General features: G+C 37.7%; 2 protein-coding genes across 4 annotated transcripts in view; one reads left to right on the top strand and one right to left on the bottom strand.

The window, feature by feature from the left end:
* DGCR8 (DGCR8 microprocessor complex subunit) overlaps positions 1-11,026 on the top strand; it is a 14,119-nt gene extending 3,093 nt beyond the window's left edge. Inside the window, exons 4-14 of the mRNA XM_008634097.2 lie at positions 1-77; positions 780-1,062; positions 2,556-2,753; positions 3,118-3,219; positions 3,774-3,872; positions 4,271-4,353; positions 5,458-5,558; positions 5,973-6,079; positions 6,296-6,423; positions 6,735-6,848; positions 7,196-11,026. Of these exons, the coding sequence (XP_008632319.2) occupies positions 1-77; positions 780-1,062; positions 2,556-2,753; positions 3,118-3,219; positions 3,774-3,872; positions 4,271-4,353; positions 5,458-5,558; positions 5,973-6,079; positions 6,296-6,423; positions 6,735-6,845 (1,289 nt within the window). The 3' untranslated portion in view covers positions 6,846-6,848; positions 7,196-11,026. The remainder of the gene's footprint in view (positions 78-779; positions 1,063-2,555; positions 2,754-3,117; positions 3,220-3,773; positions 3,873-4,270; positions 4,354-5,457; positions 5,559-5,972; positions 6,080-6,295; positions 6,424-6,734; positions 6,849-7,195) is intronic.
* Positions 11,027-12,194: 1,168 nt separating this feature from the next.
* Positions 12,195-16,801, bottom strand: part of TRMT2A (tRNA methyltransferase 2 homolog A) — a 6,565-nt gene continuing 1,958 nt past the window's right edge. For 2 of the 3 annotated variants that reach the window (XM_017734947.1, XM_017734946.1), the window contains exons 3-10: positions 15,819-15,933; positions 15,472-15,587; positions 14,785-14,896; positions 14,190-14,312; positions 13,826-13,901; positions 13,208-13,324; positions 12,894-12,990; positions 12,195-12,578 (exon numbers count right to left, since the gene is read on the bottom strand). In XM_017734947.1, the coding sequence (XP_017590436.1) occupies positions 12,281-12,578; positions 12,894-12,990; positions 13,208-13,324; positions 13,826-13,901; positions 14,190-14,312; positions 14,785-14,896; positions 15,472-15,587; positions 15,819-15,845 (966 nt within the window). In that variant the 5' untranslated portion in view covers positions 15,846-15,933 and the 3' untranslated portion in view covers positions 12,195-12,280. Of the gene's footprint in view, positions 12,579-12,893; positions 12,991-13,207; positions 13,325-13,825; positions 13,902-14,189; positions 14,313-14,784; positions 14,897-15,471; positions 15,588-15,818; positions 16,796-16,801 lie in introns of those variants that run through there. The other variant, XM_017734948.1, reaches the window with a different exon arrangement.

The raw sequence follows: 16,801 nt of genomic DNA, 5'->3' as shown, positions 1-16,801 counted from the left end.
TTCCTGTATATCTGCACAGAGAATCTAGAGTTGTTACCTGGTCTAGACCTTATTTTTTGGGAACAGGAAGCATAAGGGTGAGAGCTGTCAATTACTTAAATACTTACTAAAATTAAAAAAATTAGGTATGTTCATGCAAGCAGTTGGATATTTTTCTACTTTGGCAGGCTTGTTTCCAGTATTAGAATTAAGATCCTTGAAAAGTAAACTCTTTTGTTCCTGAAAATCTGATATGATTTTCTTAGGTGCTTTGTTTTTCTGTTTGGGCAGTTAAAGTGAATGAGATGATCTTGTTTGGTGCCTTCACTTTTCTAGTATGGCTGCAAAAATCAAGGGTTTATTGCACCATGAAATATATATAGGGATCATTTCTTTGTAAATATAAACTAATCTGAGCTGTGGCTTGTGGTCCACATTTGCAGAAGTAAGGATATGACATTCATGAACCCAAGGAATCTGCAGAAACTGGATTTAATGCCATGGGCTTATGCCCCAGGAAAGCTCAATGGATTTTATGAAAGCATGTAGTATTTGCATATAGCTGAACAGACTGTAGTCTGGATCTAAACGAGTGGGTTTGTATCAGTGTTACACAGTGTGAAGATCCCACAGGAGTGGCTCTGCTCAGCTCTTGAGTAGAATGACTTTGTTGACTGAAGAGGAGCTTGAGCCTAGACTGAATAAAAGTAGCTTCCATCTTGGTTGCATCTTTTGGGTTGGAGTTTTGCTTTTGGTGACCTTGAGATACTGAAACCTTCTGTATTATTTTATATTTGCAGAAACATGATCCTCCCCTTAGTAGCATTCCCTGCTTTCATTACAAAAAAATGAAGGAAAATGAGGAAAGGGAACAAAACAATGACATAACCCCTAATGGGGAAGTATCACCTGTAAAGCACCTAGATAAATCCTCAGAACTGGACTGCCAAACAGAAGAACCAGATTCCACTGCTGCTGATTCTGGGCCTTTAGATGACAAAGACCCCTCTGGGGGAGATGCAGCACAAGGAGCTTTGGGACAAGTTAAGGCCAAAGTTGAAGTATGTAAAGATGAATCTGTAGGTATGTATGGGAAGTGAAGTCTTTTCTTGACTTGAGCTGGGTAATGGCATTTGGGAAGTTTTATTCCAGACTTGGCTACTGAATTGTAATCTTGCCCGAAGCTCTGAGAGTCCACATGGAAAAGTTTTACTGAAAAACGTGAACATTTTGGTAGTTTAGTCCTGTAGACTTTATCTCCATTTAAGAATCAGTTATGTCAGTGCTGTTGTCAGTTGTTTGTGTGACTTCTGCAAATAGGCTTTTCTATGCACCCTCTGTATTGGCTGAGTTGTATCTATTTTCAGGATGATCTCTTAAGATAAATTATGTAGTTAAACTATATTTGTATTTGCACAAGTCTAGCAGACTAAGTCATGCAAATACAATTGCACTCCTACAAAGGGGTGATATGCTTCATTATTTTATTTATGCAAATCTGATAGCCTTTACACAAAAAGTTGTTGAGAGCCATCATGCCAAAATCGCCACCCAGCAGAGATGAACTTGAGAGGAAGCTCATGTGTTAATTACCACATCTGCATACCTGAGAGTCCCATCCATGTAAATTTCTGCTGCTCAGAATATTGGTATGGATCATAGGCTACATTTGTCTTTGTAGTGCTCAGACATAAAACTTGTTTTCATTACATATGTCATGTCCAGTCCAAAAACCATGCCAAAAGATGTAAAAAAATATCCCAAATCATCAATATGTAGCAGCAAAATTAAAGTCAGTAAGCACTTATTTTTTTTTACATGAAGTTCACCTGTCTATCTCTCTCTTTAAATAGGATCTGTTCTGTATTACTGAAAAAGATACTGAGTGATCAAGTGTAGCGTGACTTGCATTTGGAATCCCTTGTGGAAGGAAGCAATATCAGCAGCTTGCTTTTGTTTGTTTACATCTGTGGATGCTACTCTTTATTTTTGCTGATTATATCTGCAGAATATCCTATAAAGGAGAAGCAGCTGTACTACAAGGGGCGATCTTTTAGTACTCTGTATGTGGATTTAATGTGTTAAATTCTGCATAGAGGCTGCAGATACTCATGGAGTTCATGGAGCATCACTGTACAGTGTTTCATGGTACACTGCATAATAAGTAGGCAGCAACAGTTGGGTTTGGCTTCAGGGAACTGAGGCTGAAAGCATAATTACTGTACTCACTGTGTATCTTGCTTCAGGTAAAGGGAAGGTGGTTAGATGTTGAAGCAGAACAATTACTGTCTTTTGTTGCAAATTGTGTTGGGTATTAATGCTGGTTAGGGATTAGTAAAATTATCAAGTGGCAGAACAAAATGGTGTTTTTTTAATTTTGTTTTCTGGTTTGCACAAACATTTTGCATTTGATCCTATAGCGAGAAAACTTAAAATTATTTCTGTTAGTCCAAAACAGCATCTTAACCTTTTGCTCCTAGTCTAAGAAAATAATTATAGCACGTTTAAAACAGTGGAAATGGAGAACCTAATGCTTGTTCAGTGGTAGAGAGAGTTAACTTGATTGTGTTTCTCAGATCTGGAAGATTTTAGGCGCTATCTTGAGAAGCGTTTTGACTTCGAACAAGTGACTGTAAAGAAATTCCGGACCTGGGCCGAGCGACGCCAATTCAACCGGGAGATGAAGCGGAAGCAGGCGGAGTCCGAGCGGCCCATCCTGCCGGCCAACCAGAAACTCATCACCCTGTCTGTGCAGGATGCACCCATAAAGAAAGGTTAGCTGATCTACCTGGAGTTCAAATAGTCTTTATTGAAGACTAATTGCAGTTCTAAGCTTGACTGAAAATAAAAAAAATCCTGTAATAAGGCCACTTTATTCCTGATCCAGTATTCTGTGTTCTTTGACCCATCATATATTACATGGTAAAGAAAAAATACTGTCAAAATATACTTCCTATTATAAAGACCAATTTCTAAACAAGAATATTTTTGTTTAAGGTTACAGTCCTGGTAAGTGATGACTACCTTCAGCTCTTTTTAATGCTGAGTGTTGCCTAGTATTGATTTATTTGTAACAGAAATGATCTTTCAAAGACTGGAACTAATTAGCTTCTTCCCTTCTTTCTGTCATTTTTGCAGAGTTTGTCATTAATCCCAATGGGAAGTCTGAAGTTTGCATCTTGCATGAATATATGCAACGAGTCCTAAAGGTTCGCCCTGTTTACAATTTCTTTGAATGTGGTAAGTCTGTTTCCTTCAACAACTGTATCCTGATTTTGATGCTTAATCAAGAATCCAAAAGTATTGCATATATGGAAGATATAACTGGAATCAAGTTAATATTGGGGTTTTCTTTCCTTAAGTGGTATAATATATGTTCCATTCATTCTTGCTTTTGCTGTTTGGGGGTTTTTTTAGAGGGTATCTTATAATCATTCAGAATTACATTATTCCTGGGTATGCATTACATAATACAACTGAATTTCCAATATCAAAATGTGTAGCTCTTGTATACACACCATGATGCAAAAACTTTGGAATTAATATTTGAATTCTGGCAGATTACCAGTGATCTCTTAAAATCTGTAAGTTCTTTATTTGGAAGAATGATGTATATGGTGGTAAGTCTGTTAATGGAAAACTGTTAATAAAACAATTTTTCAGTCTTCGTGAAGAATAAACCATTTTCATTCCTCTTCAAGTTGAAATTAAGAAAACAAATCTTGATAGTGGTGATATTTCATATACATTGGGAGTTCCAAAAAGCTTTCTTTTCTTTCCTCCTCCATTTCCAGAGAACCCAAGTGAACCTTTTGGAGCCTCAGTGATTATTGATGGAGTAACTTATGGGGCAGGAACTGCCAGCAGCAAAAAACTTGCCAAGAATAAAGCTGGTAATCTTTTTTTCTTTCTCAGTGCCAACTGCTGAATTGTTGATCTCTTTGCTTCTTGTACCATTCTGGGGTTCTGAGGGCCATAGTGATACAGTACAAGGGTTTTGCTGTAAGAACTAGGGGATGATAACTCTTTATTTTTAGGTCTTAAAGGCTCTATATCACTTCTAAAATGAGACTGGAATATTTTTCCTTTTGTAGGCACTTACAAAAAGTAGTTTCTTCTTATTTTAATTAATTACGAGACTTCAATTATCAGGTTGAACAAGTAGAACTTTTTTTCCCTTGGAAAGTGTAAGTGAATACATTTCTTACCAGAAAAAAATACCTGTCAATTTCTACAGGAGATATTTTTGTTCAAAATAAACCTAATCAAAATGTTTAATCACTCTCTGCAGCTCGAGCTACACTGGAAATCCTTATTCCTGACTTTGTTAAACAGACCTCTGAGGAGAAGCCCAAAGACAGTCAAGAACTTGAGGTACTGAGCTCATGCTTCCTGGCTGGTGTCATTTGAGTTTGGTTTTTAAAACACTGCACATTTAATATCAGAAAGTTACTTAAAATTAATAAGATTGTTTTCTCAGTCAAATGGAAATATAAAATCCTTCATTTAGAGCAAGACTTATGGCTAAGAAAATACTTTTTTTTTCCTATCGGAATAGATCAGTAAATTTGCTCTGATTCAGGGAACTGCTGTCTTCATTGACACATCAGGTCACTTACTGAAGACCTGAGATGTTGCAAGGTACCAGGCTGCCTGTACTGCCCTACCTTCCAGAGTCCTCTGGCTGATACCAGTAAAGGTTCAGAGCTAGATGCTGTTTGGTTTTGTGTGTCAATCTTAGGACACCAAGTAAGAAGTAAAAGTGCTCAGGCTTCTGAGATGTTTTTATTACCACATAGTGAAATCTCATAGTTTAGGCAGTGACATTTGAGTAAATCAAAGGAAAAATTTCTTTAAGAGGAGAGTTGTGCTATATGCTCAGGTACTGGGAGAACTAAATAGCTCATTGATCAATGATACCATCAGTAAGGAGTAAAGGAAAAATCAGTGATCAGCCTGAAAGGAATGTTTTCTAAAATGAAGTTATATACAGAATGAGTTATTTGTACCCTTGCTTTAACATAGAACTGTATTGTATGCCATGCACTACTGAAATGGTCATTAAGGAAATGCAGACAATTTTTTCCATTCTTTTAAAATAAAATACCAAATGCGCCAATAGCTGTTCGGTTTTCTTTTATTAAACCACAGCATTTTGATAAAGCTTCATATTTAGTTAAATAAAATAACCTTGTCCTCAAGGGAGAAATTATGATAAAGAGTTTATAAGATTGTAGTTTTTATGTACATATTGAATAATGTAAGATTGGAGTTAAAATTTGTCTGCAAATGTATGATTAGGTGTGACAGTTTTAATAATGTTGCTTTTCATCCATTATGGATTTTAAAACACTTTTTAAAGTATTAAGCACAGAGCAACAGAATTTCTTGAGTATAGCAAAACAGAAGTTAGGGTTAAGGACGTCATTAAGGTTTTCTTTGCACAAAGCACAATAACCCTTTTCAATTCCTTTGCAGTATTTTAACCATATCAGTATTGAGGACTCACGGGTATATGAACTCACCAGTAAAGCTGGACTCTTGTCTCCATATCAGATTCTCCATGAGTGCCTTAAAAGGTAAGGCTGCAGCATGAGGACCCCTGTGTGGTGTGAGGTGTTGCTGTTTGCTTGTTGCTGTTGTTTGTCAGTGACCCTGCCTGAGCTCCTGTGCTCCCTGGGCCTGGGAGAGACGTGGTGGGGACTGACCTGGTTAATGCCGAGTCCTCTCTAATTCATATTTGCTGTTCATGCCTCTTTGGAGATCAGGATGTAGTTACTGGACAAATGTATGTTGTTTCTTTCATACAGGGTTGCTTTTTCATTTGACTCAAGTTACTGATCAAAAAAGATCTCTTTGTTAATTAATGTATTGACATTTGTTATTAATATATCTAATGTCATTGCAATGACTATCCAAGATGATAAACTGCAACCGCTTCACTTGTTTGTCATTTTGCTTAATATGTGATCTTGATTGTGTTTGTGCTTAAGAAACCACGGAATGGGTGATACATCCATAAAGTTTGAAGTGATTCCTGGGAAAAATCAGAAGAGTGAATATGTCATGACTTGTGGCAAGCACACAGTGCGAGGCTGGTGTAAGTACAATAATTGGTGTGACCTCTGAATCTCCCTTTCTCTTCCTGTTCTCCTTTGCTGTCCGTTCTGAGGGTGCTTGTTCAGCCACCAAGTTTGTTACGTGCTTATCCTGCTCTGCTCTGGTATCTCAGTTATGACTAACACAAGTGAATATTTGCGGCTGTCTCATTAGACAGTGTGCTGGTATTGACACACTTCCATGGTTATTCTTACAGGCAAAAATAAAAGAGTGGGGAAGCAATTGGCTTCTCAGAAAATCCTTCAGCTACTGCATCCACATGTGAAAAATTGGGGCTCTCTCTTGCGAATGTATGGCAGAGAGAATAGCAAGCTGGTTAAACAGGTGAGCATGCTTTTGTTTGAGTATAACCTACCCTGTGACTGGAGTTTTGCTTTTGGATTTTTCTGGATTTGTAAATTTAGTTACAACAAAACTTTAAGGTGCCTGGATTTCATTGACAGTAATAATTGTGGTAATCTTGCATCTTCCAGGTCAAAATTAAAGAACCTATTTAACTAACTCGTGGAAGTAGATGTTCCTACTTAAGGAAGTCCAACTAACTACAGAAGTACTACAGAATAAACTTTGCTCCATGTACATTAATTTTTTTTTCATAAAGTTGATCAGTTGTTGCTTATGATTCTATTGAATAGGAAACCTCTGATAGAAGTGTGATAGAACTTCAGCAGTATGCCAAAAAGAACAAGCCAAATCTGCACATCCTGAATAAGTTACAGGAGGAAATGAAAAAACTGGCACAGTAAAGAGTGAGTATACATTCTTATGTATTTACAAACAGCATGAATGTCATGGGTCACTTGTACCAATGATCAGATTTTTTTTTTTTTTTTTTTGCTTATTTTACACAGTATTTCAAGTAGAGAGAGCTCTTCAGAATTTGATTAGGGTCTACTTCTGGGGAGACTTTCATCCTCTCTTCTAAACTGGCTTATAACTTGATTGTACCTACTTCAGTACATTTATTTTTAACATTAGCCCTAGTTAGCCTCTTGCAACAATTCACACAAGTTTGGCTAAAATTGTTCAGAATTTTAACTGTTTCAGGATTCTCGTCTCTTTGTGACTGTGGTGGGGGTCGTTTTGTATTTTTTAGGAGGAAACCCGAAAGAAACCCAAGATGACAATAGTGGAATCAGCTCAACCTGGTAGTGAACCTCTCTGTACTGTTGATGTGTAAGGAGAAAATGTACAAGTGGGGAGCAATAACACAAATGGAGGAACTAGATTTTCAACAATTATTTAAAAATTGTTTGCTGCAGAATGCAAGATAACTTTTAAAATCCAAGCTGCTTCAGTTATGCATTGTTCTTTTTGCATCATCAGGGCAATATTACTTTTTCCTAGTTTCTTTTTCTTTGGTTTTTTTTTTCTTGTTTAATACCTCTGAGATATGTATGTTTAAAGAATTGATCATAAAGATCTCTACTGGGGCAAATGCACAGAGGACAGGCATGTTCACACAGGATAAAACCAATCAAGCACTTTCTCCTGGAAAGCCATCCATGTTTTTTGAAATGGATGTATTTTAAGTATGAAATTCAGAATATCTATGTACAGGTTGAAGCTGATATTATATATATACACATTCATATATATGTATATATAAAAGAAATATATGTACATCTTCTTGTATGAACATGCCTAAAACTATTTTTGTGAAAAGTTTTGTTGCATTTCAGCACATAATAATATGCACTGATAAGACACTTTGGTGACAAATACAGGAAAGTGATGAGCAATGTTTCTAATGCCATAGAATTAGGCCAGTAATGCTGTTTCTTTTTGTTTTGTTTCTTGTCTCCTGCCAGGCTTAGTTATTTGAGATTACAAGATGCAGATTTTGTTATTACTTGAAAAGAACAAGAATACCTGGTAGTGTTAAGAGTAACAGGTTGGAGATCAAAATTACCAGGGTTTATTTTAAATGAAAAGAGCCTGTGTTAGTCTATGGATCAGTTGAACAGGGAAAATATGGCCCCACATATATGATTAAAATAAAAACTGTAATTTGAAAGGCTGTTTTCAAAGCTTGGAGCCAAAATGCAGCTGATGATGGTTGATAGCCTGAAAATATTTTGCCAATGACTTTCCACTCCCTTTTCCCAGCAATAAAACAATTTCTCATTTGTTTGGTGTCAGATTGCATCTGACTTGTTAAGTCTTAATTAATTTGCACCATAAAAGCAAAGAATTTAGAAAAAAAATCAACACAACCCTTAAGTCTGACTGCAGCAATTTAGGGTTTTTTAAGAAGTTTTTGTTTTTACTTTTTTTAATTACATTTTTAGTTTTTAAAGAAAGTGTGTAACTTCTGCAAGGAAAATTAGAATGTAGATTTGGAATATGACATAGAACAATAAGTAGAATGAGACCATAACCTGTTATAAATAAGAAAATCACAAATATGCAACTAGTCTAAAATACAATCCTGGCTAACAGGCAGTACTCACTGTGTCATCTGAGGCTTTATTAAGCCAAGCACAGAAGAAATAGTGTGGCAGTCTGCTCTGTGGGTTTCATCCTTCATACAGGATTCACTGGGTGACTGCAGTTAAGTCTTCTCTCGGAACCATTTTTTGGTTTGGTCTTTAAGAAGAGTGTGAAAACCAAGCTAGTGGCAGGGCTGCAGTGATTTATCCAGGAGCTGCACTGCTCCATTTTTACACTCCTGCTCCTGTTGGGAATAAAAGGTCAGTTCTCTGTACCTGCTGCAGCTCCTGGTACTTATGTTGACAGGAATCTGGGGGCTTGAGGGTTTTTTTGGTTTTGTTTTGGTTTTATTCTGATTTTGATGTGGTTTTGTTTTTTAATTTACCATGTTACATAGAGAGTGCTGCAGTATATTGAACTTAGTGCCTACTGGATTTAAAATGTTGGCATCAGTATTGTAAGACCTTCTTTTAACATTACATGTTACTTTGGAAATACGTGGATTTTGATTTTTATTTCAAACTAACATTCTCTAATGTGTTGCATATAATGTATGAGGTTAAACAGGAGGAGTCATGGAGTCTTACCTGTTTGTGTTTAAATGATACGCTTGGAGGTCTCTGCAAATATGAATCCACCCAGTTTTTATTATTATATTTAGCTTTTTAGTTCCATGAGTTGTAATCCTGTTACAACAGGATACGGGTAGTTGGAAGACAGTATATAAACTATTATTTAAAGAAGTGGCCTGTCTTAAAAAAAAAAAAAAAAAAAGACAAAAAAAAACCCCACTGCCTCTGCTTTTTTTTGTATAGCTTTAATAAATCTCCATCTTTTGAAGGGTATATATAATATTGGTGCAGTAGTGACAAACAGTGATTGCTGTTTGTCTCTTTTTGTTGTTTTTTTATTGGGACTTTTCTGTTTGTTTTCATAAAGACAGGGCTTTTATCTATGCCTAAATGTATTACTCTTAGATAGGTTTTATTTCAGCTTGTGTTTTCAGCAGAAAAATCTGTACTTGGATGGCACTGTAAAAGACAAATCACCCTTGTAGATCTTTTTTATTTTTCTGAAATCAGAATGTCAATGCATTTGCAGGTCACCTGCAGAATATCCATAGATGCCTCACTTACCAATTTGTTTTCATTAATTTTAAGAGGATTGCTGTATTACCTCAGTCTGCCACTATCAGAATCACAAGGTGACCATTGCCCTTAATTAAAACATCCAGAGATTTCATTGTGAACCAAAGCCTAGAACGTATATTATGCATTCTAAACAAAAACAAACAAAAAAAGATGGTATTAGACCTTGCTGCAGCCTTTAACTGGAGAGATGTCCAGAAAATAGCGCAATAACTGCTGGAACAAACAACGTAACTGCTGTTTATGTCATTGTGAAGTATTCTTGTGTTTTAATGTTTACTATTGTTTGGAGTGTAACAGTCTTGCATTTGCACATAAGCACGAGCTGCTGTGATAGAGGATAGATCATTGCATTAACTTCAGCTTCTGCATGAACACTTACAGTGTGATTCAAGATGTATCCTAAACTTGTCTTGTAACTCTTGTGTGTTTTCTAGGTAATCGGCTGTAAAGGTTTAGATCTGATTGTATGAATGCATAAAACTGCTGCTTTTGTCACTGATACTTGTTATTTATCCCTTCTATATCCAGAGGAAGATGGGTATTTTTATAGGGATGGAGTGTATTTTTAAGAACTGTTCCATCCTTTGGGGATTAGACAGTTTTTGCTTTGCATATGATGTGCTTCTTGACAAAAGTGTGGTATATTGACTTCAAGGATTAAACTCGTGTGCATTCAAATCTTCATGGTACTGACGGAAAACTTACTGTGACTTCCGGTGACTAGTCAGATGCTACCTACTGAAACACCAGTCATCAGCTTTTTTTACCATATTTATTAGACAAAACTGATGAATTAGTTGGGTACTCAGAAGTTTGGAAAGACTATTATGCATAACCTTAACTGTTGTATGTAAACTTCCATTCTCCTGTGATGCTGTTAGGCTTTATACAAATATATTTGTAATGTCCAAGTATTTAAAAGCATCATGATTATCTTACTAATTCCCTAAACTGTACTTTGGTTCTGGAATGAAATTCAGGAAGTGATAGCCTCCTAACTTTCTGTGGGAAGAAACGTGAAGTGCAAGAAGCCATGCTGTTATTAACCAAATAAAATTATCTCAATGACAGTATTTCAAAGTGTATCTGCGAAAGCGGGAAAACAAAACAAAGTTCATCCCTATTGTCCCAGCAGGTAACAATGGTTGCTGTTTGAGTTGTGTTGGGTGCAGTTGCTTAGTGCCAGTGCTAAATTGGTACAACTATAAAGCCTCATTTTCACTGAGCCTCTGCTTGCTTTTTTTCTGCACAATCATGTAATCCTCTGTGTTCGGTCTTTGAGTACTACATGTGTATTTTTCAGACAATTAGTTTCGAGCAATAAAGTTTGATATTATAAAATGTGCCAGTGTGATCAGTATTATGATAGCTTAAGCATATCTAGAGAAAGGAACTCTTATTCCTCAAGTCCTGTAGGTATCTTTAAAGAGAAATTAGATCAGTGCAGGCTCATTGGTTATGAAAATACTGAATCACTTTTTCTGTGAGGAATTGAATGTTTACATGGTTAAACACTTGGAATGAAATTAAGTTCCTTTTTAAAAATGGGGATTTGTATTTTTACTTAAACGGTGTCAAGGTTGGAAATGTTACACCTGAAGTGCTGGTTTTGGTACCTGTTGTCACTGGAAAGGTGGGGTATCAGCACAACTGTGGGCTGTAGTAGAATTTTGTTGTTGTTGTTGGACCATATTAAATGTATATTGGAAGTATGTTCAGTAAGTTGAGATTTAAGATGGTCTTGCTGTCTGTTCTGTAGCATGGATCACAGTCCATTAAATGGTAGCTCCTGAGTGTCTGGCTGCAGTGTGAGTCCTGACAAGAGAGCACCGTGTGCAAGCGTGGAAGCTCTCAGCCAGGTTTGATTTCACCCCCAGCAGATGCACTGGCAGTGCAGCGTGAGGTGCTGGTGTCTGTACACTTCATTTCTGGCTGTCAGGTTTCAGTGGTGAGGGCCTGGCTCAAGCAAAGTCACCTCAGCTTTAGTAGTGTGGTGTAGGAAACTTAAAGCCTTTATTGTCTTATCAGTGATACTACAGTCTGAGAATAAGAGTGACTTCAACTGTGGAAAGTGTAGCATTTTTATCAGATTGAGTGTGTTACTTCTTAGTGAAGATTTATGGAAGGGTTAAGGTTGCTGCTTACTGAAAAATGCAGCACAGTTTTGACAGGGTAGCAGAGCTGGATGAAATACTGACAAGTCCAGGTCCCTGTAACAGGATGACCTGCTCTGGGAATTGGGTGTGTCTCTCTCTATATTCATCTAGGCAGCAAGAGAAAAGCAGGATTTGGCCTAATTGTATGTAATATCCTGTCCCTGGAAGTGGTCAAGACCAGGTTCGATGGGGCTCTGAGCAACCTGGTCAAGTGGAAGGTGTCCCTGCCCCGGGCAGAGGGGTGGTTATGAGATGATCCTTAAGGTCCCTTCCAACACAAACCCTTCTGGGCTTCTGTGATAATGAATTTCATTCAAATTAGCATGATGAAATAATCTGGAAACCTTGCAACGACTCTGTTGTACAGAGATTTAGTACCTGGATGTTACAGAAGTGGTTACTGACACAGTTAATAAGCAAAAGTAGTTTCTGCAAAGTCTCTCAGGAGTTAAGTGACCCCCTCTCTTGGACTGCAGTGTCCTCATGGCCAGCAGCTGCCTGGCTCCCCCCCTCCCTGGCTGCTGGGCTGATGCCATCCATGCCCTCGGAGCCACATGCTGCTGCTGTGATCTCACCGGCAGCGGGTGCTGCTGCTGCAGAGCTGCCGTTGGCATATTCCACCCTCTCAAAGAAGATCAGTAACTCACAGTGCCTGGTCTGAGGGAACAGATCCACAGCCATGGCTCGCACGGGGCGGAAAGAGGCTCCTTTCACCCTGTTGGAAGGGGCCCGGCATAGGCTTGATGGGAAAGGGAAGGAAATGCAGAAAGAACTGTTAATATTTTAGTACACTGCTCATCACTGCTATTCTCAGAGAGGTTTTTCTTCCTCAAGCCTCAATTCCATGATCAGGTTCTTCACTACCCCTGATATTTCCGTTATAACTTGTGTATTGGGCAATACCATTCCAAGCCAGCTACTTCTGGTGCAAGGTAAGCCTCAAGGACCATGGCTTACAAAAAAAAAAAATCCAGCAGTGCTCCCCCTCCTCAAAAAACACATCTTTTTCTTCTTTCTACATTTAGTAAATAAACTTAATGCAAGAAACACTCACTCCACAAAGTTATTCATTGCAGCTCTGGGATTGCAGGAGACATAGATGAGCTTCTTCAGCTGTTCAGCTCTTCTAAGGGCAAGAATTACCTTGGAATCTAGATGATCAAAACCACAACAGCTGTGTACTGGTTCTGTGTGCAGCACGAGCCTCACAGAAAAATGCCATGTTATACTCCAGCATTAACAAAACTGCTGCCATTTTGCTTCAAGCTATACCAGAAGCTTCCACTTAATTTATCCCAGTGGTGTTTTCTTCAGTTTCCCACCCAACACCCATCAAGACAATAGTTAAACCCTAACTGGTGAACTTACGCAGCCCTGCTCGCGGCGGATCTACAATCGTGATCAGGTTTTGCGGAGCTAAAACGTTCATCAGGGAAGGAACAATATCTTCTGCCTTCCCACAATAGAATTCAATATTACTCAGTTCTGTAAGAAAAAGAGAAGATGTTATCAGAGTACTTGTCTAGTCAAAGCAGCTTTCTGTTCTTCGCCTTGGATAGTAAGTTCTGATGCCTCAGAAACTACAAATTGTTTAGTCTACCCTGAAATCAGTGTAATTTAAACAATCACAGTTAACTTCAGATAATTTAAACAACAGTAATTTGAGCATCTTCCATTATCTGGACTAAAGCAAGAGCCCACAAGCATCAGCTATGTTCCTGTTTTCTTTAGGAAGGTAGCTGTGGTTTCATTTCATTTTTACCCTGAAGTAAATATTTTACTTTTAAATTTTAAAAAAAGCTGTTCAACTGGAAAATTGATCTCATAGGCTACCAAGGTATTTGTTTTCAAGTGATTAAGTGTTTAAACTGGACAAGATCACTATCAACAACATGTAATTCCAGGCTGCTTAGATAAGGTAAAGAGCAACTGGCTGTACAACTATTCCTTAACACACAAAGGCCTTATCATTTCAGCTTAACTCACCATTAATCTGGGCATTTGCTTTGGCATCCTGCACAGCTTCTTGGCAGAGCTCAATTCCAATTACCTTCTTCACTCTCTGTAGAATCAAAGGAAAAAGATCCCTCTGTGATATGTATATGTAAATTTAACCATTTTTCATAGCATCAGCAATTAACAGGGACTTTGACTCCTACCTAGGCTGCTCACAAGGGTGAGCTTTCACAAGGATATGGTAAAGCAGCTGCAGGCAGTTCAATTACAAATTAATTTTAAAAATTAAGATATAATCTTTTGCATTTCACGTTCATTAGGTATTTTCTTTCCTTGCAGCCACAGTTAAAAATAGGTAAAAAGTAGCTTCTATCCAGGAAGGGAAATTGCCAACCTTTGCTAAAGAAATCCCAATGGTTCCTGTCCCACAACAGACGTCCAGCACAGTGCTCTCTTGGCTCAGTTGTACCCACTCCCCAATGGCAGTGTACAAAACTTCTGCAGCTTGTGTGTTCACCTGGGAAATTAAGTTTCCAATAGATCTACTTCTTCATAAATAGTAAATATGTTTTAATGAGTCTTAGTAAAGCATGTTTTCTTGTTTCAACAAAACAAATCATTATAAGTTAAAAATACATTTTAAAGTGTTGGAAGGGCAGAAATAAGTTTTGGGAAAGAAAACAAAAATTAGTAATACAAGACTCCTGAACTATATTATTGCATGTTCAGTGTTACAAAACGCTGCCAAGAAACAGGAGGAAAATGGTAATGAACTAGTAAATAGAAAAAGTTGTCTTCAACGTGCTCCCATCAAGCTTACAGTCATTGACTGCTTTTACAGGCAAACATAATACTTACTGGTATTTAATCACATCAAATATATAAAAGGTTAAATCTCTAAGTGAGTAACATCTTGTTCCACAGCATTAGTCAAGCTCAAGAGCATTCATGCAAATCCAGTTAAATGAGCAGCTTCACATCATCCTTACTTGAAAAAATGCATGAGGAGAAATTCTAAATTTTAGGCCAAGGAGTTCTTCATATATGTACTTATCACCAGCCACATGCTCCAAAGGCAAGTCTTCTAGATTGGGAGATTTCCTGGGAGTAAAGGAGGAATGGGGAGACAAAATAGAGAGGGGGAAACAAAACCAAAAAAAGGAGACAATTGTGTCACAATCTTTACCAAAGCTGTAGTCATCATAAAATTGTAGTACTACATCCTCATCAGTAACATTTATCAGCTGCTCTTAGAGACTCTCCTTGGCCATTGCTGTCTCAGAGTGCAAGGACCTTCACCATCTTGAGATGAAGATGGTGTGAGCCTTGTGCTCTAAGGAGGATGGGGAGATTGAAAAATTCACATAAATAGGGAAGAAAGGCAGAAGTTACTTGATAGTAATAAGCATTCATCTACTGCAGTAAACACTTCTACAGCTTGACAGCCAGTAATGGCCAGTGGGTTCACCCACTGAAACTCTAGCTGCCTTTGTCCAGAGAATGGGAAATTTCAGGAGTCTCTTGTGGAAAAGGTGAGTAACTTCAACAATTAGTAATAGTGCTGCTACTTCTATGAAGCAGACAAAACAAGGCTATGAAAGTGCTAACTGCTATTTTACAAACACCAAAAACCCAGCCACCACCAAAATCCGTCAAAGCAAAGTCAATGCCCTCACCTCTGTCCTTCCTCCACAAAGTACAGAGAAGTAACACCACTGCTCTTTCCCATCCCTTCTGTGAAGTATTTTGCCAGAGAGATTTTCAGGTCAGCTAGCTCTTCTTTACTCAATTTCTAAAGGTTTCATTTGAAAAAAGGAAAAATAATCATTTTAGTGATTTCAAGATAGGATTTAGTTCATTTCCATGTATCGGATTAGTCAGAATAGAATCAGAGTGGTGATGCAAGGCAGACTACCCCAAGTAATTCTTCTATTTCTCTTTTGCATGCACAATTCACAAAATCAAATTGAAGTAGTTCTAAAGCTGTGAGTCTGGGCTGCACATTACATATCAAGTGAAATACCTGAGGATTGAAATAAGCAATTGCCATGATATGGCCATTCCGGCTGGTCCGGACCGTGAGCTGCTTCCAGTGACCTTCGTAGGTTTCAGGACTGTACACTGAGTAAGGAGTTGACCTGTAATTTGCAGAAGCTCAGTTACTTATACAGAGAATTATTTTTTTGTGTAACATTAAACAGTTCATTGAATCAAAAGAAGGTCACTGCAAAGTGATGGAAAAAATGCTAAGTACAAACAGAGGGTACATTGATTTGTCAGGGAAAGAATGACTTCCACATCTCAACTAAGAAAGACTGATGGATAGGATCTCCTAAAGCAAAATAATCTGTCCCTCTTTCCCACAATCCTCTTACCCATTTTAACCCATGCAAAATTACAGAGAGGCAAGAGGCAGCTTCTTACTGCATTCAGAGGGTGACATAACTTTTCATAATGCTTTCGTTAGCTTCTCTGCTTCATACCAAGTTCAAGTCTTCCATCTTCATGATTCTTCTGAGGTTTCCATTTCTGAGGATTTAACTGCTCTTTAATGAAAGCATCCCTTTTTCTAAAAAAGTACTCTTGCTTAATATGCAACTTTTGGTTTATTCCTTGCTGTAGGATGATTCTTCTCCTCATCCAAGGAAGCAATGGACCTTGGTTATTCAATTCCTCCTTTCAGAAGTGTTTTCCTGAGTACTTCTTTACAGTTAGTGGAAGAAACTCCTGAGTAACACAGACTTTTTCCTGTAGACTTACGTATCCCATTGCTTGCAATAAAGCTGTGTTCAGCTGGTACCTGTTCCCCCATCTCTGAGCAGCTGAGCAGGACCAAGGGAAAAACACCCCATGATCCAGGCACGAGGTGGAAACAAAGAATTGCTAGAATTTGAGACTGGTATATCTTAGATCTTAAAGCTCAGAACAAACACTAATTAAATTTAAAATATTTTTTATTAAGATATCAAAACCTTTATGGATAACTCATTTTACTTATGCTCACCT

This window comes from Corvus brachyrhynchos, unplaced genomic scaffold, assembly GCF_000691975.1.
Source record: "Corvus brachyrhynchos isolate BGI_N302 unplaced genomic scaffold, ASM69197v1 scaffold114, whole genome shotgun sequence".
Classification (NCBI taxonomy): Eukaryota; Metazoa; Chordata; class Aves; order Passeriformes; family Corvidae; genus Corvus; species Corvus brachyrhynchos.
Note: the sequence above shows the minus strand (reverse complement) of the source record. Positions and strands in the feature narration are given on the sequence as shown.